The following is a 21,144-nucleotide window of genomic DNA, read 5'->3' as shown; positions in this document are numbered from 1 at the left end:
TACACTGTAAGGAATTAATAAAAGTACTTTTTAAAGAATGCAAAAGAGTCTTGCAAAAGGGGAAATTTGGGCAGGGGAGGTGACTCAGTGGATAAAGCACTGGCCCAACAAGCATGAGGACCAGAGTTCAGATCCCCAGAGCCCACATAATAGCTAGACTAGCCAACAGGCAAGTTCTGTGTTCAAGTAAGAGACTGACCTCAATGTATAAGGACAAAAACAATCAAGGAAAACACCAGTGCCAGCTCTGTCTTCCACATGTATGCACCTGCACACATACGTGTGTTCCCACACATGTGGACAACAAACACAGGAAAAATGGGAAATTTGGGCACAAACATGTTAACTGGGAGCATGCCACTGAACAGGAAAATGGCTACCAAGATTTCAAAAAAAAAAGTTGGGGGAGAACTCCTGGTAGAGAACTTACTTAGTGTTCTCTCAGGGCCCTGACTTCAACCCCAGCATTGGGAAGGGACCAGAAAAGAGTGGAAAGAGCAGAAAGCCTGAAACAGAGCTCTGCTAGGAGACAGATAGTTATAATTATAGTTCTCCTTAGTTATGATACAAGATAAATTAGATATTAAATTTCAGATTCACAAAGATAGGATAGTATTTTCTTTAATTTTGCCAAATACAAATAGACTAAATATTGTAACTGTAATCCTTGCTTGATAATTTATATTTAATTTTACTATGCTGAAGTTAAAACCTTCCTTTTTGATTAGACAGAAAAGGGGAAATGATGTAGGGGGTCTCTGTATGCTGTGAATGTGTTTTATTACCATTGATTATTAAAGAAGCTGATTTGGCCAATAGCCAGGCAGAATAGAACCAGGCAGGAAGTCCAAACAGAACTACATGGAGAAAAAGGGCGGAGGCAGGGAGACTAGAGCAGCTGCCAGGGAAGAAAGATGTGAGGTAACTAGCCATGAGCCTCGTGGTAAAATACAGAATAACAGAAATGAGTTATTTTAAGTTATAGAGCTAGTTAATAATAAGCTTGAGCTAATAAACCAAACAGTCTGTAATTAATATTAATCCTCAGAGTGGTTATTTGGGAACTTGCGGGCAGGAGAGAAACCTCCAGTTATAGATAAAGTTTAATGTACTCAGTCTAACAGTTCAGAATCTGAAGTCAACGCATGTAAGACTTGTTTATATAAGTTTAATACCTATGGCATATTTTTATCCAAAGGAGTTGGTTTATTACTTAAGCAGAAATGCCAACATGTACCAACTGGCAATTTGCAAAATTTATTCACAATTTAGAAGAGTTATTTTACAGAGTTAATGTAGGAAAAACACCGGATGGGGCTGGAGCGATGGCTCAGGGGTAAGAGCACTGGCTGCTCTCGCAGAGGACTCAGTTCAGTCCCAGCTCATGGCCATTTGTAACTGTAACTTAAACCTTCTTCTGACTTCTAAGGGCATTGCATGCATGTAGTACACATACAGACAGGCAAAACAGACGCATAACATTTTTAAATTAATTTAACCAAAAAGAAAATGCAACTTCTTTAAAGCATACATGACAGCTGAGATGTATTATACTTTCCATGAAAAAGCTCAACTGTTACCAAGATAGAGTGAAATCAATTCAAGAGCCTCGTATTGGGAATGCCCACTGGCTTCTTCCTGTATTGGTTAGGGTCTTTTATAAAATGGGCATTGCCTTTTTCATCAAATCATAATCAGGGCTATAGATGTAGCTCAGTGGTAGAGTGCTTGTTTAGCATGAGCTCTGGGTTCAACTTTTAGCACCAAATAAATAAATAACTTATTTACCATGTTTGACCAAAGATGAGCATAGTCTTATTAAAACTCCATCCTCAAAGCAGGGTGTGGTGATACACTCCTTTAATTTCAGCACTCAGAAGGCAGAGACAGGAGGAGCTCTGAGTTCAAGGTCAGCCTGGTTTACAAAGTGAGTTCTAGGACAGCCAGACACACACACACACACACACACACACACACACACAAAAAAAAAAAAAAAAACACTGTCTCAAAAAAAACAATGCAAAACAAAAATCCATCCTCTAATCAAAGGCAGAGTCCAGCAGCAGAGTGCTTGCCTAGCATGTGGCAATGGTCCAGCCTCTAGCACTGCAAAATAAACAAAACCCTTCTAGATCCTCTGTGTCATTTATGACACAGGGATAACAATAATGTCTACCTGATGGAGCTGTGTGACAGTTTTATGAGGTAGGATATGACCACTTTATGAACCCCAAGAGTTGATGATAATGACATTACCCATAGTGTAAACCCTTCTGCTTCTATGTGGTACAATGATACTGTTTCTTAAAAGACTATGCAGAAATTCTAGGCATAGGCACACCTCACTAACCATATGGTCCTGTTTCTTCAGAAGTTTTGCATTGTCTCTTATCTGTTGGTTGTTGTTTTGTTTTGTTTTCATGGTGCTGGATATTGAACCCATGGCCTCACAAATGCTAGGCAGGCACTCTACAGCCGGGCTATATATTCAGCACCCTGACTCCTGTCTATAAAATGCCATGTGGAATGCAGCAACTAAAAATATAAGACACTAAGATGCTATGTATAAGCCAGGCAGCGGCGGCACATGCCTTTAATTCCAGCAGTCAAGAGGCAAAGGCAGGCAGATCTCCATGAGTCCAAGACCAGCCTGGTCCACAAAGGGAATTCCAGAACAGCCAGGGCTGTTACACAGAGAAAGTCTATCACAGGGGAAAAAGCTAGGTATATTGACTATGTTGTCCCTTGTCCTAGAATACAAGGTATATGTACTGGAGTGACCTGACATCCACACACTCACATATACATTAATTCCCTAAATGTCTTTGGACTGCATGAAGACACAGGCTAGCACATACCCAAACTGTGTGGCCCTACTATTCAAAAGTCAAGGCTAGGAGTGGGCAGACACAGCTCAGCTGGCAGCATTTGCCTGCAATGAAAGAAGACTTGTGTTAGATCTCCTGCACAGCATAGAGCAGACATGATGGCTCATGTCTGTAATCCTGCACTGGAAGGTATGAGAACAGGAGGCAAGGTCATCCTCAGTCACAAGGTCATCTTCAGTCACATGATCATCCTCAGTCACAAGGTCATCCTCAGTCACAAGGTCATCCTCAGTCACATGATCATCCTCAGTCACAAGGTCATCCTCAGTCACATGATCATCCTCAGTCACAAGGTCATCCTCAGTCACATGATCATCTTCAGTCACATGATCATCCTCAGTCACAAGGTCATCCTCAGTCACATGATCATCCTCAGTCACATGATCATCCTCAGTCACAAGGTCATCCTCAGTCACAAGGTCATCCTCAGTCACAAGGTCATCCTCAGTCACAAGGTCATCCTCAGTCACAAGGTCATCCTCAGTCACAAGGTCATCCCCAGTCACAAGGTCATCCTCAGTCACAAGGTCATCCTCAGAACTTTGAGGCCAATCTGGAATAATATATGAGACCCTGAATCCAAAGCAAAACAACTAAACAAATAAATTAAGAAACAAAACACAGCTGTCCAATGGCTGTAATTGAGAATGATGCAAGGATAATCCAGTTAGTCTATAAGGAGGATCCACACAGTACAGAGTAACCCAAGCAGCAGTCACAGCGAAAGTCACAAAATCCCTTTGCAAAGTCCCAAGTCCACTATCAAGAACCATTTACCTCCCCCCCTCCTCCTCCTCCTTCGAAGAAGAAGAAGAAGAAGAAGAAGAAGAAGAAGAAGAAGAAGAAGAAGAAGAAGAAGAAGAAGAAGAAGAAGAAGAAGAAGAAGCAGAAGCAGAAGCAGAAGCAGAAGCAGAAGCAGAAGCAGAAGCAGAAGCAGAAGCAGAAGCAGAAGCAGAAGCAGAAGCAGAAGCAGAAGCAGAAGCAGAAGCAGAAGCAGAAGCAGAAGCAGAAGCAGAAGCAGAAGAAGAAGAAGAAGAAGAAGAAGAAGAAGAAGAAGAAGAAGAAGAAGAAGAAGCAGCAGCAGCAGCAGCACTAGAGGAGCCAGGTGTAGTGGTGCATGTCTATAATTACAGCAGTTGGGAAAGATGGGGAGATACGGTATTCACATCACCTTTGGCTAAATCTTTTGTTAAAGGCCATCATGGATGACTTGAGAACCTGTCTCAGAAAAACAAAATAAAAAATACCAAGTATTTTGAAAAAAAAAAAAGAACCATTTATCTGAATAGTGTGCTGGCTGATAAGCCTGTCTGCTCATCCTCCAATGGAGGAAGAAGCCTTCCTGCCACCAGAGGTCCCCTCTTTACGGCTGTCATGGGGTCCTCAGATGCTCCAGGGGCCCTGTAACATGGAGCTGACCCAACAAATATAGAAACACTATAGTATTTTCTCAAATGTCAATGTTTAAAACTCAATGCATGCGGAAAACATCATTTTTTCATTTTACTTTAGTGTTAAGTCTGTTTTCTTGACCTATTTTGCATCTGAGGAGACACAGGCATTGGGAGATTAAGAGTCTAACAGAGGGCCTCAGTCTGTCAGGTGTTTGATGGGAACACGTCTAGGCTTTTTCACTAACAACTGCATGTGAAATCACAAGGCCCTCTCTTCCCATTGCAGCGTTATTTAGAACTAGAACAACAAAATACAAAGTGAAAATTCTCCACCTAGCAGAGTAACAATGAGCCAATAAGATGAACTATTTTATGCTTCACAAAAACACAGGATAATATCAGTAGCTAAAATGGCCTATAAAGCACTGCTTCGAATAAGCAAGCAAGAAATACATAATGGATTTTAAAAACTTTTTGCAGCAAAAAAAGTGAGATATTTCAAGTTAGACTCTAAATACCATCCAACATACATTTTTAGACAGACCATTCTTCAAAGCAACATAAACGTAGAAAATACTTTAACATTGGATTGAATAAAATATTTTTAAAATTGACCAATATTTTCCAGAAGTGTTCCCTTTGCAAATGATTTTTAAATGTTTACTTATTTATTTATCAAATGTCATGCCCTGCATATAAGTGCTCCACTAAGCTAAATCCCTATCCCATAAATGGAAAAGCTTTAAGCTACTGCTTTTAAAAAAATTATTAACTCTGAGTGGGAAAATGGCTCTGTGAGTAATGGTGATTGTCACCAAGCCTCAACCTGAGACAATCCCGGGGAAATGAAAGAGAGAACCAACTCCTGCAAGTTGTCCTCTGACCTCCATATATGAGCCATGCCATGCATGCGTATGTGCACATGTGCACACACACACACACACACACACAATGTAATAATTTTACATTTTTATTTATTCGAAGCCATAACTTCTTTTTCTATTACTGAAAGAATTTTAAAAATAGACTGAGCTCCTCTTTGGTTGACTGTTTGTTGTCTTCTTAAATAAGTGGTAGCTAAATCATGCCAGTGAGCAAGGATCCTTCTAACTCTGGATGTCCACGATTTGAAGTCACGGAGCAAAGGTTGAACAAGAGCCTGAGCAGCCACCAGTTTCCCTACCTGCCCTCCCTAGGGAGGCTCACGTGCTGCAACTGCACTAAATGTCCATCCTCCTTGGCTCCTCCCACCGAGGGGTAACTGCCCCTTCTGGCCCTACTGTTTTATATTTAACTGGCAGCTGGGTGCTTTTATCTCTTAGGCAAAAGACCAGAGGACTATCTTAGCAAATCAAAGCTGCAAAAGAGAAAATTCTTACAGACTTCGGTGCTGGGGACTCCCACATCGCCTAAGGTGAGATTTGAAACTGACAAGCTCTGTAGTGCAATGGCGGCACGAAACTTGTGGGGTACCAATCAATTTCTGACTGGATTTAAGGCCCACTCCATGAGATGGAGCCCAACCCCAGCATGCTTAGGTGGCCAAGAACTGAAGACTAGACAGCCCAGGGGCCTAGAGGAAAACCAGATACTAAAGTTCTGCTAAGGGAACATAGCAATAAAATAACTCCTAACAACATGCTGCTATACTCATGGACCAGTGCCTGGCTCCGCCATCATTAGGGAGGCTTTCTCCTGCGGGAGATGGGAACAAACAAGGAGACCTACAACTGGACAGTGTGTAGAGATTGAGAGACCCTTGAGCACTCCGTTCTAAATAGGATCTCTCCATCAGTCCTTCCCCTCAGGGCCCAGGGACCTCTGCTGAAAAGGAAACAGAAAGATTGTAAGAGCTGCAAGGGATGGAGGACACCAAGGAGATAGGGCCTCTATACACAGCAGGACAAGTGCACATGAGAACTCACAGAAACTGCGGAGCATGCACAGGGCCTACATGGGTCTGGGCCAGATGAGGTCCCAGTGCTGGCGGGGAGGGGGATGGACAAAAGCCCAAATCCCTAACCAAGACACTATCTCCAATTAATAACCATTCACAGATGAAATACTAGTTTTCTCCAATGGAGTCTAGGGAAACAAATCACTCTTTAGGCCAGGTCCCATGCCCAGCAGGAAAACTCGGTCTCATAATTCTCTGTTAGGGCTTTTTCTTTCTTTTTTGTTTTTGTTTTTAGAGATTTTCAGAGACAAGGTTTCTGTGTATCCCTCGCTATCCTGGAACTCACTCTGTAGACCAGGCTGCCCCCCACCCCATGCTGGGACTAAGGTGTGCACCACCACTGCCCAGCTTCTTTCTTTTTTCACCTTATAGATTCTTTGTGTGTATATTATGGCTATCGGTTTGTGTTTTGTGGGACTCCTGTGTGTGAAGTATGTGTGTCTCTGCTATCGGTGCTTCTTGTGTTGTTTCTTTGGCTCTTTTTCTTCTGTTTGCTTGTTTGTTTTATCCTTTCCTGCTTTGCTTGTCTTTATCTTATTTGATTTACTTTTTTAGGTGTTTTCTAAGGAGAAAAAGGGCGTGGATTTTGGATGGGAGGGAAGTTGGAGAGGGATCTGGGAGGAGTTGGCAGAGGGGAAACCATAATCAGAATATATATTATGAAAAGAATCTATTTTCAATTTTAAAAATTCACTAGCTCTGTGTATGCCCGTAAAGCAGAGCAATAGCTGTAAGTTGTACTGAGGCCTGAGGGGGAAATGAGCACTGAGGAGAGCTTTGTTAGCAGTTGCTCGCTGTCAAAGAGCCTTGTCTCCTACAGGGAAGGGCAGACTCGGTTACATGTCAATCAAACACGAATGCTGCAACTCCATGAAAGAGAGGGTAATAAATAGGGATTGCTGGATATACAAGATTTTTATGTGGAGTTTTCTTTACTTTTATGATATTTAAAAAGTTGTTAAACCGTCACTGATGCTCAGTCTTCACTGTGGATCTGAGTCTGTTAAGATCACTTTGGAAGACTACGGAGACACTCAGCTGATGGCGTCTCATAACCAAATGTCAAGAGTCACCTTGGAAATTCACCTGTGCGTGCGTCTGTCAGAATGTTTCTAGAAAGGGTCAGTCGAAGAAGGGAGACCTTCAGTGTGGGCAGCATCGCTCCACGGGTTGGGGTCCTGGGCTAAATCATGTAGAAAAGGGGAGCTGAGCACCAGCATCCATCTCTGCCTGCTAACAGCAGGCGCAGTGTGACCAACTGTCCCGTGTTCCTGTCACCATCCATTCCCTACCATGACGGACTCAAACCACGTGCCAAATCACACGTCTCTGCCCCTCCTGGGGTTGTTTCTGTAGGGACTTTGTCACAACAATAAGAAAAGTAACGTATATACCATCCTTAGATCGGGCTTCAAACAATAGGCTGTGGGGAGGCACATACACTTTAGTGTGACATCCCTGAAACAGAAAATGCAGTAAAGACATCCAAAGGTGTTGACATGCTTAGGCGAAGCAGATACTTAAGGCCAGAGTGCTGGCTACAAGGCCTGGCATGCTGATGTGTGGGATGGAGAAATCAAACGGCAGGTTCCTCTACAGACACTGGCTAGGAAATCCCATGGAAGTACTAGGCTTGCATCTACCACTTTCTAACAGGAGGTGGCAGTGTTGTGTCGCAGAAGACTCTCACCTCAGGTAAAAGGCACCCTTCAGGAACTGCCTCGTCTCTCCTATATGGTAAACTGGCAATTTGTGTTAAATGGCGGCATAAGCCAGCTGGGGAGGCACTGGGCCCATCAGGGGAGGAAGGAAAATGCATACTGAAGGAAGGAATGAAACTAGCTAGGGTGAACAGGAGGCAAGCCTTGCTGATCAGAGGTCTAAAACACAAGACAGGGAAACAAAAACTGTCAGCTACTTCCCAGGACACAGGGCCACCCCTCTGGCAAGACCCCTTCCTCCGGTAAGGAAGACTTGCTACCAGAAAGGCTCTTAGGGGCCTGAGATAACTAAGAGACAACTAACCAGCAATTGAAACAGAAAGGCCAGTTTTCTCCTCCGCACAGACTGACTGGGACAGATACAGCATCCATGAGTCAGAAAACCACCAGAGATTATGTTCCATGGAAGATGGTGAAAGGAACGGTGCCCTGCTCACTAAGGGCATGGGGAAATGTTGGTGAAAGCAGCCTAGGCAGCACTCGGGCCCAAGATGGTCGCCTCAGATAGTTGGCTCATCAAGCCTGGGTTCACTAGGTCCCTGTAGGATTCACTAGACCCATGCACACACAAACCTGGGTAGTTAGCATCTGTGGGGTAATCTGCCAGCCAGCTCCCTCTAGGCCATGGCAATGTGAAGTTGTTTGACCACAGAAGCTTGAGGCCTCACAGCACTGACTGCTAAGGACAAACAGAGAACCAAGGTGTGCCAGCGACTCTGGCCGTCAAGGTGGCTACAGCTGGAATGAGCGGACCCCAGAGGGCTGGGCACACGTGTGAGGGGCTTTTCCTTAATTATCTGAAGTGGGAACACACTTCTAATCTGATCTTTGCAGTGGGGAGATAACACTCTAATCCAGATCTTTCGAGGTGGGAAGATCCACCTTTAATCTGGACCACAGGGTCTACTAGCAGCCTGTATAAGAGATAAGGAAGAAAGAAGCTCTCTCTTTGCCTACCTGAGCAAGTCCATTCCTTCACTGGCATTAGAACCCACTTCTTTGGGATGCTGGTATATACTGAAGACCAGCTGAGATACCCAGACTCATGGACTGACAACTAGTGGATTCTTGAACCTTCCGTTCATAGGCAGCCACTGTTGGATTAGCTAGACCTCTACGTCATTCTAATAAATCCCCTTTCTATCTACAGAGTGATTCGTTCTGTAAATTCTGTTACTCTAGAGAATCCCTACTAATACACAGGGAGATCCCAAGATACCTTCTCGGGAACACAGCACATTAGTAGCAAAACAGAGGGGCCAACAGGGACACTGCTTGCTACCCACAACAGGCAAGTGTGGAGGAGCAGGTGGCTGAAGATGTCTCCCCAATAAAAGGCACAATCCAAGTTTAGTTCTGAAGCCTAGATCAATAATCCTATCAACACAGGTCTCTTTTTTTTTGTTTTGAGACATCTTTTAGCTTTCCTCTGTAATACAATTCTCTTTAATTCTATGTAAGTTTGAATTTCAAAGGACATAGACCTTTAAATAGTATTTCTCTCCTCCCAGCTCACATGCTCTGAAAATCCTAGATAGCTCTGACTTAATATCAGAGGCAGGGCTGCTGGTAACCTGCGTGAAGTTAAGATTTGCACTAGCCTTCCTTCTCATACCTGCAGGCTTTTATAACATCCTATTCAGACAGGGGTAACTTGGAGTAAGTTGCTACTTTTAGAATACCAAACAGATGAATCAATGTTGAGGAATTTAAAAACTGGTCTATTTTAAGAGATTTCTGATCTTCAGGAAGCAAAGAGCTGAGGATTTAAAAAGTTATGTTAGAGATGTCTCTGTTCTAAAATTTAAGAACATGATAGCTAGAGAATTCAATTTCCAGATAAAGCTTCAAAATTTTAACAGAATTATTAAATATATATTATATATATGTACTGTATATATAATAATCAAATAAGTGTGTGTGTGTGTGTGTGTGTGTGTGTGTGTGTGTGTGTTTAGAGGTCGGAGAACAGCTATGGGAATCAGTTTGCTTCTTCCATTACGTGAGTTCCAGGAATGAAACTCGGGTTGCCAGGCATAGCAGCAAGGTCCCTTTCCTGCTCAGCCATCTGCCAGCCCCAAAATAATTTTAAAGCATACCTATAAATACACTTAGATTGTTTTTTCTCTGAAGTCATTAGAGAACATTTAGCAACATGATATTCACCTGTAGATATTTCCTGTTGTGGATTTTCAATGTCCTGAATGTATTTGATAAGTACAAATACGTGTGTACTCTTCCCATTTATCTGCTCACATTCAAGGGTGCTCAAGCTGCTGTAACTCCATTGCTAGAGTTAATTGGGATAAACTGTGTTGGCACACCAGTAAACTTTTGCATAACTTATATAGGCTGGCAACCCAGTTGAACCACAACTATTATATATGTAATTTTCAGGAAAAACAAGTCTTTCTCCTAATCTTCAAAACTTTTTTCAGTTACTTATATTTATAATAGTTATGGTCTGATTGGGGTCACTGGGCAGATGGTGCATGCCTTTAATATGCCAGCCAGCACTCAGGAAGCAGAGGTAAACTTATTTCTGTGAGTTCAAGGCTATCTAGAGCTACATAGTGAGTCTGTCTCCAAAATAATAAAAAGAAAGCAAACTACAGAAAATATTTACATAAATGGGGTTTGTGGTATTTGGAAGGTGTAGGAAGGGTTTGTTTGTTTTTTCAGATTCCTAGTATATACTAAAACACACACACACAAGCCATTCTTCTTCCCTGGTCTTCAGTTCTTAGTCTTGTTCTGTTTACTGAACACACACTGACTCTCTTTTATTTGTTTTGTTTTGTTTTTCTAGAGTCAAGGTTTCTCTGTGTAGCCCTGGCTGTCCTGGAACTCACTCTGTAAATCAGGCTGACCTCAAACTCAGAGATTCACCTGCCTCTCTCTTGTAAGTGCTGGGATTAATGACGTGTGCCACCATGCCTGCTACACACTAATTCTCATTTCACCATGAATTTATTTCCCAGTTCCTACCTTCCTCATAGCGCCTTTTGCCTCTCCATGCACAGTTCCAGCTTTGTGTATAAATGTTTTGAAGCAGGCATCTAGAACACCTTAGGGGGATTAGATGGGTCCATGGGAAAAACAAGCCTTTTTCCTAATCTTCATTCAAATAATTTTTGAGATTCCAAAGTAGAAAAACAATATATTCTTACAACTTAGAATATCTTACTAAACATTCAAATAATAATGAGGAAATGATGCTGCTGCTCTGGTCTGTACCTGAAATACCCACAGGCTCTTATTTTCAACACTTGTTCCCTAGCTGGTGGTACTATTAAGGAGGCCTTGGAACCTTTAGAGTGAAGTCTACTAGAAGTGGGTAGCTGGGGTGGGTCTTTGAAGGTTACACCCATCCACTTCCAGCTTCCCTGGTACACCAGCAACTGGTAGTCTCCGCCGAAGCCCTCTAAACAGTGGTTCTCAACCTATGGGTCATGACTCCTTTGGCAACACCTCCAAAAATATTTACATTGTGGTTCATAACAGTAGCAAAATTAGTTATGAAATAGCAACGAAAATAATTTTAACGGCTGGAGGTCAGCACAACATGAGGAACTGTGTAAAAGGGTCGCACGCAGCTCTATGAAGGTGAGAGTCGCTGCTCTAGAACCATGCTCCAAAACAAGTCTTGGCTCCCTCAAGCTATCTTCGACAGGGACTGTGGTCACAGGAATGTGAAAACAGCTAAGAGCTGCTACGGTGCTGATAGCTGAGCAACAGTGTCCATCTGACTGTAAACTGCCTGACTTTCCAGTGCTTTTCCATTTAAAACTGGCTTGTAATACATTACTGAATGTGTCCTGGAGGCAAACTCTGAAGTTGGCATTATTCTGGAGAAACTGATACTCAACAGAAATCAACTGCCTTGCCCTGTTCTAGCATGGATATGCCTTCCTAGTGAGAAATCACTCCACACACTTAGAGATTCATAAAAACTCTCCAGCACAGCAGTACCCAGCTCTGGCTAATGCTCAGAGGGGCCGGCCTTGAGCAGGTTTCTAACTTATACACACCACAGGCGTGTGCGTCTCACAGATGCTGTCACCCTCGCGCCTCCTTCAGTTCCCAGCTCCAGGTTCTCTTTGAACAATTTAAACAGAGACAGGAGACTGCAAGTCTAGCCTTTTGGACAGATGGACAGACGGACAGATGTGAGGGTTACACAACAAAGATATTGCCAAAAGCATTTCTTAAGTACCCCAGTGCTGTTCTTTTTGAATAGTGGCTACCCAGGGCCATCTTGTCCACCTGGCAGTAATGGCAGGGTGGTTATAACCCTTGAACTGGCCCTTAGAGGCCCGTTCTTTGGTATGGGATGAACCTAATGGCTGGTTGTAAGTCAGTTTCCTCCTTTTGCTATGGAAATGGAGCCTAATGGAGGTCGATGTTACTAAATAAACATTGGCAGAAACTCTCTTAGCATCCCTAAACTTCAGACTTCAATTGTGGTACAAACTTTCATTTCTAGCGTTTCTGACAGGTCTGGTGAGTACACTACTTTATCTCCCAGTCACAATGGGGCAGCATTCCATAATATGTTCTAATTATGATAACTAGTAAACCCTCCTTTGTAGCATCAACTTTACTACTTCAGGTTTCTCCTACAGCAGCCTAAAATCCAGAATTTCTTCTTCTTAACCTTCTTACATCATAGAATGGTGTGGAATAATGTTTTGTACACTGTGAAGATGTGTCCTTTGTCAAGTGCTGTGGGACAATGGTCTTTCATCCTGTCACTTGTATTATTTTTAATAAAATGCTAATTGGCCAGTAGCCAGGCAGGAAATATAGGCAGGGCAATGGCAACCAGACAGGAAGTAGAGGCGGGGCAACAAAAATCCTGGGAAAAGGAAAGATTCAGTCTGCAGTCATCACCTAGACACAAAGGAAGCCAGACAGAGAGCAAGCAAGATGTGACTGCCTCATCAAAAAAGATACCAAGCCATGTGGTTAACTTTTTGTTATTATGAATAATATTTTTTTTAGATTTTTAGACTGGTTAGTGCTTTCTATTTTAGTTGATTTATTATTATATGTGCCCTGAAACTTAGTTTTATTTTCTTAAATAAATAAAAACTGCAGTCTCTCTGCATACAGTATTACTAAATATATCTATTATTGGTCTTTCCCTATGTGGTCAGACTTCCTTGTCTTCATTGGCCTATCTTGAACTAATTTAAAAACTATATATCAATAGTTGTCATTTCTTCAAGACTTGATCAAAATGCTTTCAGGTCCCATTGCTGACTTACGTGCATAGCTACCCTAACACTCTCAAACAGCACGCTGAGTAGTGCAGGGAGTTTTTAGGTTTTTGTAAGATTTTTTTTTTTTTAGTTACAAGGAGTTCTAGACTCAGCCCAGTCTTCCTCGCTGCCTACCTACCTCTGCAATGAAATCATGTAGCTCTCCTTCAGTAGGGCAGCATCCCAGTGACCTGATAATTGTCCCAATCTCTCTAGGAAAAAAACAAAGTTGTAAACAGTTTCAGAATATAAATTCTGGAAAGGCAAGTATAAATTATCAAATAATTATCTAAATTATTTCAGATCACCGGTAATATTGCAAATCACCTCACTCAAGTATTGGCTCACAGCTGTACAAGAAACGTTCTGGGAAAAGTAAAAGGCACACAAGTGAACGAGGACAGGCCAACGCTTTCACTGACTGGCAAATGCAAACCCTGACTAGTTCAAAATCTCAAAGCTCCAGAGAAGGGATCAGGACGGGATGACAGGAGGAAGAAAGAATGGCAGCCACCATTCTTACCAATCTCAACCATTGCTTAACTCTAATGGACAAGGAAAGAGAATATATATTAAACATCTAGTATGCTAATATGCGCCTAGCAAATCTAGCGCTAGCCTTGTACTGTGGGAGCCTCATAAGTTCTAGCTATAGGACTAAGGAGAGACAGGCTGGGTTCAATTTTACTTCTCTCTGCTCGCTGTACTCCTGCTTATTTCAGTTGAGTCTTGTCCTCTTATCTTGAAAAGGCAAATGCTTACAAAGCTATCTGTAGAAAGAGTTGGTCATATTTGCTAAAGTAAGAAAGACCCACTGGCTACCACAGCATCTGCTTTGGCAAACACACTTAAACTGTAATGGAAACATCCCTTCAGTGGTCATGAGATCCAGAGACCACCCTCATATGGTCCATGCAGATTTCACACTGTTGCTCAATCTATATAAGTTGTAAGAAACTGCAGGATGGGACCAGACTTTGCAAAACACTCTCTTTGGTCCATGCCTATTGGACTTAAATAAAGCTTTGCTGTACAGCTCTCTGGGTGCTGCTTGGTTTGAAAGATGGATTTCCATAACACTAGAGCCTCAGATTCTGCATCTGTAGAATGAGGATGTTGTTGTCTATCCCAGATGTTTGCCATAGAGGCTCCATTAGTGACAAAGAACTTAAATCATGGTCTCCAGCACCAAACTACATAGGATCAAATGATGATGCCACAACTGGCTAGACTGGACGAGTTCCCTTCCTAAATGCTCCTAAAGGCAAAACAGCCAGTACCTTCCTCTAAGCACACAAATGGATCTGGAGACACAGGGAGAGTCAAGTACTAGTATAATAGAAAGCTCAGCTGAGGACAATGTAGCCACTTGCTCCATCCTTCCCCATAACAATGAAATTCAATCCACCAAATAACCTAAGAAAAAGTATCCAACTCAATATTCTCTGCAAATAATGATGGTATTTGTAGTAGATTATTATACATTTCCATTCAAATTAAAGTCATATCTGAATGTTAATAAAATTTCACATATGTTCAGCCAACACTTTAATTTCCTTACCATTTTGGATAATTTTAGAAGAATTTTATTTGCTGTGTATTTTAGCAAGAAAAACAAATAGTTTCTGTGAGAATTATTAAATTCTTAGCTTAGCGGCTGTGGTGGGAGCTGACACGAGAGGCAGAGCAGCAGTGGGGAGACAGGGCTCACACATCCTCACGACAACTCATCACCACCAGCACACCAGGCAAGGTGTACTGCTTGGTTCTGTCAACCTGACACAAACTGGAGTCATCTAGAAAGAGGGAACCTCAACTGGAGGCCTCCTTCAGAGTCTTTGTGTTGTGTGATATTCCTGGCATTATCAATATAAAGCTGAACAAAGGAGATTAGATTCAGGGATCTCATTCTAAAACGCAAAAGGGGGATACAGATATGTAGCGATATTTCATTTGTATTTTAATAAATAAACCTTGCCTGAAATTCAGAGAGTAAAACAGCCGCACTGATCAGCCTTACAGATCAGGCAGTGGTGACACACACCTTTAATCCCAGTAGCCACACTAGTTTGCCATAGAAACTGGGCAGTAGTGGTACACACCTTTAATCCCAGCACTAGAGAGGAATATAAGACAGGAGAAGACAGCTCTCACACACAGTCTCATTCTGAGATTCCTGGAGGCAGGATCACCATTTCAGACTGAGGTAGAGGTAAAAGCCAGTGGCTGGCTGTTGTGCGTTTCTGACCTACAGGTTAGCTTTATTTTTTAAAATACAAACGAAATATCACTACATAGAAATGATAGGATAAAAGGGTAGATTATGGAATCTACTTTTAAACTAAAAAAGCAACTACTAGTCTTAAACATTTTACATTGGTATGGATTTGTGTATATTGATACAAATTTAAAGTTAATTTTATTATACTGTAGGTATGTTTCTACTCCTGTTTGGGGTACCATGTTTATGCAGGCTCCAGATTCCTGCTTGAGTTCCAGCCCTGGCTTCCCTCCATGATGGACTGCAATACCGAAGTGTAGACCAAATAAACCCTTCCTCCCTTTGGTCACAGTGTCTCTCACATCAACAGAAGTCAAACTAATACACAGCCCTCCTGTGGTTTCCTTTGACCCTTCCTTTGTTCCCTCTCATTTCAACCCTCTGTACTATTTTTTTTTTTACCATAGGGTTTATCTAGGCAGATCCGAACAGGACGGCCACTAGAAATATTTTATAAGATTATACTTTCTCTTACGAAGCCTCTAGCAGCAACACGAAACTGGGTAACACCAATTGGTGTGGGAAGTCCTTCTGTATATGTGTTGTTTTTATTGGTTAATGAATAAAGAAGCTGCTTTCCGCCAATGGCTTAACAGAATATAGCCAGGCTGGAAGAGATATATATAGAGAGAGTAGGCAGAGTCAGGGAGAAGCCATGGATCCGCCAGAGGAGAAAGCACAAGCCACCTTTCCGGTAGGCCACAAGCCTCATGGTAAAATATAAAATAATAGAAATGGGTTAATTTAAGATATAAGAGTGAGCTAGAAATATGCATAAGCTAATAGTCCAAGCAGTGTTGTAAATAATATAGTTTCTGTGTGATTATTTTGGGTCTGGGCAGCCAGGAACAAATAAATAGCCGTCCTACTACATATACTATATCAAACATGCTATTGAAACAACAGATTAACTACTTACTGAGCACATGAGAACAAATGTTTCATAAAGCAAGGATAATACAAAGACAAAAACCTGACAGCTCCTGCATAGGGAATTTGAAGAAATTAGAAGTGCCTATTGTCCAATACCATAGTCACTATATCTGGCTCTTAAATATTTGAAATGTGGCAGAATAAATACACATAGAATAAATATACATAGATTTCAAAAGCAGTATAAATAGAATATTAAATATCTCACTTTTATTTAATATTGACCATAAATTTAAGATATGTTAAATATTGAAACATTTTAGGTATACATGTGTAGTACACTATTAAAATTAATTTTAGGGGGATGGAGACATGGCTCAAGGGTTTATACTGCTCTTACAGAGGACCTGAGTTCACTTCCCAGGAGACCCACTTTGGGTGGACCACAAATGACTGTAACTTCAGCTTCAGGTATCTAATATAGGGTCTATACAACTACCTATGCACAAAGACATGCAAATACACACATAATATATATAGCAAATCTTTAATGTTGGTCTTAATTACTTCAATGTGGCCAATTACACACTGTATTTACGTATTTAAATACCACACTGGATTCCACAAATGAGTACGAGTGCCTTTTTAAAAAGGGGAAGGAAAGAAAGAAATAAAGAAGAAACGAGTTTAGGATATATGGAACCAAAGAGTTCATATTGAATTTCCAGCATGAATATTCCTGCTAGTTATGTCAGGAATGCAAGATTCTGGTCATTTTTTAGAGATGCATTCATGGTGGGCCATCTCAGGGGATGAGGTGATCCCTGCTTTTCCACTCTTGGTCATGAGAGCAGAACACTCCCCATGCCAATGCCGCTTTTCCGTGATGGCCCTGCTAGTCAAGGCAGTCATCTAGATTGCTGCTATAGAACTTGGAGGGCAAAGTCATTGCTCATACTGACTGTGACATAAGGAAGGCTTTTGTTACTGACCAAGGAATCTCACGTCATTATCCATGAAACAAGAACAGGCTAACCTCTGAGTTCACAACTGAGGGGAAACAAGCAGAGATGGAACTTTACGAGCATTGAGTTACAGGAGAAGATCTGAGCTGGAGCTGCACATCAGGTATGGGAGCCCCAGATGCCTAAGAGCTCCTCTAAGAAGAGCACACCAGGAGCTCAAGAGATGGAGCAATGGTTAAGAGCATTTGCTGTTCTTCCAGAGGACTCAAGTTCAGTTCCCAGAACCCATAGCAGGCAGCTCACAATCACATATAACTGCAGATCCAGTATATATGAGGACCCTGTGTTACGATCTGCTACCTGGTCCATCACCTGGGAACCCTGTTAAGAGACAAGTCTCACCCTCTCCCAATCCCTCCCCTTCTGCCAAGGGAAGCAGATATCCTGCCTCCTCCATCCTGCACTCTCTCTCTTTTCTGTCTCTCTCCCTTCTCCCTCTTCACCTCTTCCCCCTTCTCCCATTCCCCCTTCACTTTCCCCCTCCATAACCCACTAAATATACACCCACTTTCTCTGCATGGCACATTTCTGTCTCTCACCCACCTTGTGGCTCCCTGCCTGGGACCAGCTGCCTTCGTGGCCAGCTGTGGTCTTGTGCCCGCTGCCCACTGCCCACTGCCACCACTTGGAGATCTACGGTGTTTTATTTTCACCATAACATTTGATGCTCATGACTCGGCCAGGCTCTCTCCACGTTCCCTCCTGCCTTCAGGCAGGCCAGCTGAGAACACATGAAACCCTGACCTCGGGAACCAAGTTTCTTTATAATAGCTCTGTGTTCTATCTGCCTGAACACTGACCTCTATGCATACCAGCAGCTTCGGTGGTGAGTGCTCCCTTTCCAGTCCCCAACCACAGCCTTCATGGCTACAGTTGAGCCCTTTGCTAACATTCATTTCTGGTTGCTTCCCATAGCTAAAAACATGACCAAACTAAAGGGGTTAGTCTTCCCACGCTAGCACTGCAAATGTTGTGTGATGCATTCAATTTGGGGCCCAGGGTCCCTCAGATTTTTCTTTCTTTCTTTTTCTTTTCTTTTGGACCATTCATAAATTGTCCCTGCCATGAGAGACCGCTTGGAGCAGCCTCTAGCCTCTCTGGTTTCTGAGTCGCCCAGACCACTCAGGCTTCAACACCCCGCCTGTAGAGAAGAGACATTTCCTATAGGCTTTGCAGTGTCGCTGTTTCATCCACACCCCGCCTGTAGAGAAGAGACATTTCCTATAGGCTTTGCAACAGGGCGTATCATGCCTCTCGGTCTCTCTTGTTATTATGGTTAAAACTCCTGTGGCTCAAAAAACATGGCTTCTCCATACACCATGTGACTGCTGCCATTTTGACTGAGGTCAGGTGATCTTATCGCAATCTTAACTGAGGTCAGGTGACTTCACTGCCATCTTAACTGAGATTCAGGTCAGGTGACCATAACCCACCATCTTTACTGAGGTATTCCCTGTCTTGTCTCCCAGTGTTGACTCCGTTGCATGTGTGTTTTGCGCCTTGGCATGCCATTGGTAGGACCCCCCCCCAAGAGCATCCACTTCACCCAATTCCTGTTCACTGTATATGTGCATACATGTAACTTCAATGCACCTATGTTTACTGTTAAATGTTATGACTGTTCATTGTATCTCATTTCAGACTATAAAAACAGTAAGTCTCATGTTTTAAATTAGTATGTACTTTAAGTCTCTTAATCCAACCCCACTTTACCTGTTAAGTTGAAAGCCAGTACAGTCAAGCTCGGACCCAGCTCCCCATGCAGATTCTATATATATATTGTAGTTATAACTCATCTATATCCAGTAAACAGCCCTCAGCTGCTCAGAGATCTGGGGAATATGGCATTTAAATGCTTAATTATTTAAAACTTTTCATAACAAAAAGAGACAGGTTGGCTCCTAGCAGCAGCACTCTGTTTCCTCCAAAGAAGACAGAAGACAGATGGGAACACAACAACATCCATCTGCAATTCATTTCAACTGCCAAGCACTGACCACTGGGCAAAAATCTAAACTGAAGATCTCCACACAATGGACAGAATCACTGGAATTAATAGTCTAGCTGCTCAGGACAAGGTAGGTTTGTCTTCCTACAGATTTCTTAGCCCACAGGATCTCCTAAAACCTGGCAGGCCCTGTGCTAAACAACAAAAGGCAAATATGACCCTCAACGATCATGGAGGACCCTGAGGAAGGGCTCTGGGTAGAAACCAAGTCAGTTCTCTGTCGTTTTTTAACCAATAACTCCTCAAGTAAAATTTTATCCTTCTCAAAGATCTCTGATGCAGTTTTACAGCTGAGGTTTTGTCAGTTTAAAATGACAACCTCACCAAACAAATTTCAGTAAAATACAAATATAAGTTATTAAGGTGTGTACCTGCAAGCTATAAAGGTGTGAGGACAAGTGCATGCTATCAAACTTTTCTCTCGTGCTGCCTTCCATAGTCTTAAAAACACTTTTCATTGTGCAAAAACATCTGTCACAGACATTCTGATATAAATATGCTATTGTTTATACAATATATATTTCTAAAACTTACGTTTTCACAAACCCAAAGAATTGAAGAATCCACCTTAAATAGGTCAGATACACCCTTCTCAATTCCCTGGTCCTGAATTTTTTTTCTCTTCCTAAACTTAACTTTGTCCTCTATTCTGCCAAACCTTGCCAGGTCCAGGAGACACCAGACATTTCCATACCCCAAACCCTGGACAGGAGTAAAGTGACCAGCTACCCCAGGATGTGGCCAGTACCCAGCTTTCTCAGCACCCCCACAAGACGACACCCACAAATAAGCAGGAAGCAGTCTTGAGTTGTGTAATCCTCCAGCCCAATTCCTTTAACCTGTTGTGCCTAATTTCTCACCTTTTTATTATAAGAAAGAAATGGGAATGTTATGATCTGCTGGCCTGGTCTGTCACCTGGTTGAGACTGGGCTTGTGTCACAAGAAGCAGGCGTGTCTGGCTCTCTGACGATTGAGTAGCACTTCCCTCTAAATGGCAGATGGACATATGGCCAGAGAAAACAGCTCATGAGCAATTACCTTCAGTGGCAATCCAGGGAAGTCAATGCAGAGTATAGATGAGGAGATAATAGAAGGGGAAATGAGAAAGGGATAGGAAGGTGGCATTTAAATGCCACTACTTCTAAATAGTTCTTTAGATGGCAATGAAGTGAGATGAAGCGATTCCAGTAGGTCTCCATGTGTGAGGCCCTGAGTTCAATCCTAAACACCAGCAGGGACGGAAAGTCCCCCAAGTCTGTGAGGTGGGAGAAAAGGGCAATCACAGCAGACACCTGGATGACTCAGAGTTTCCCCTGTTTCCCGTGGCCTGAATAAAAGCCAAGACTGGAGACACAGAAGACTAAGCGATCCTCTAAGCTACTCTCGCACGGCACTGGTGCCAGGAACATGGGAGCACAGCAGAAGGGCCAGGTGGGCACTGCAGAGCTCCAGATGGCTTCTAGATGAGCTGGGATGCTATGCTGGCCGTGGTGAGAAAACTGGGCTGCTGATGCTGCAGCCTTAGGAACAGTGATGCTCCCAAGGGTGGGAGACAGAGAAAAAAGAACACGGGCAAGAAAAAGACTGGGCCTTTGTGCTGAAAGAGAGGGGCGGCTTAGGAAGGCAGAAAACTTGGAAGAGAAACTTAGGAAAACACCAGAAGAGATGAAAAATGCCAAACGTGGTGGTACACATTTGTGATCCCAGCATTTGGTAAATGGAGGCAAGAGAA

General features: G+C 42.5%; 1 protein-coding gene across 3 annotated transcripts in view; it reads right to left on the bottom strand.

Annotated features, from left to right (window-relative positions):
- Drc8 (dynein regulatory complex subunit 8) overlaps positions 1–21,144 on the bottom strand; it is a 110,989-nt gene that overhangs the window by 41,276 nt on the left and 48,569 nt on the right. For all 3 annotated transcript variants that reach the window (XM_075989281.1, XM_075989282.1, XM_075989280.1), the window contains exon 3: positions 13,364–13,436. In XM_075989281.1, coding sequence (XP_075845396.1) covers positions 13,364–13,436 — 73 coding nt within the window. The remainder of the gene's footprint in view (positions 1–13,363; positions 13,437–21,144) is intronic.

This window comes from Microtus pennsylvanicus, chromosome 10 (assembly GCF_037038515.1).
Source record: "Microtus pennsylvanicus isolate mMicPen1 chromosome 10, mMicPen1.hap1, whole genome shotgun sequence".
Classification (NCBI taxonomy): domain Eukaryota; kingdom Metazoa; phylum Chordata; class Mammalia; order Rodentia; family Cricetidae; genus Microtus; species Microtus pennsylvanicus.
The sequence above is the reverse complement of the archived record's forward strand: the minus strand, read 5'-3'. Positions and strand labels throughout refer to the sequence as shown.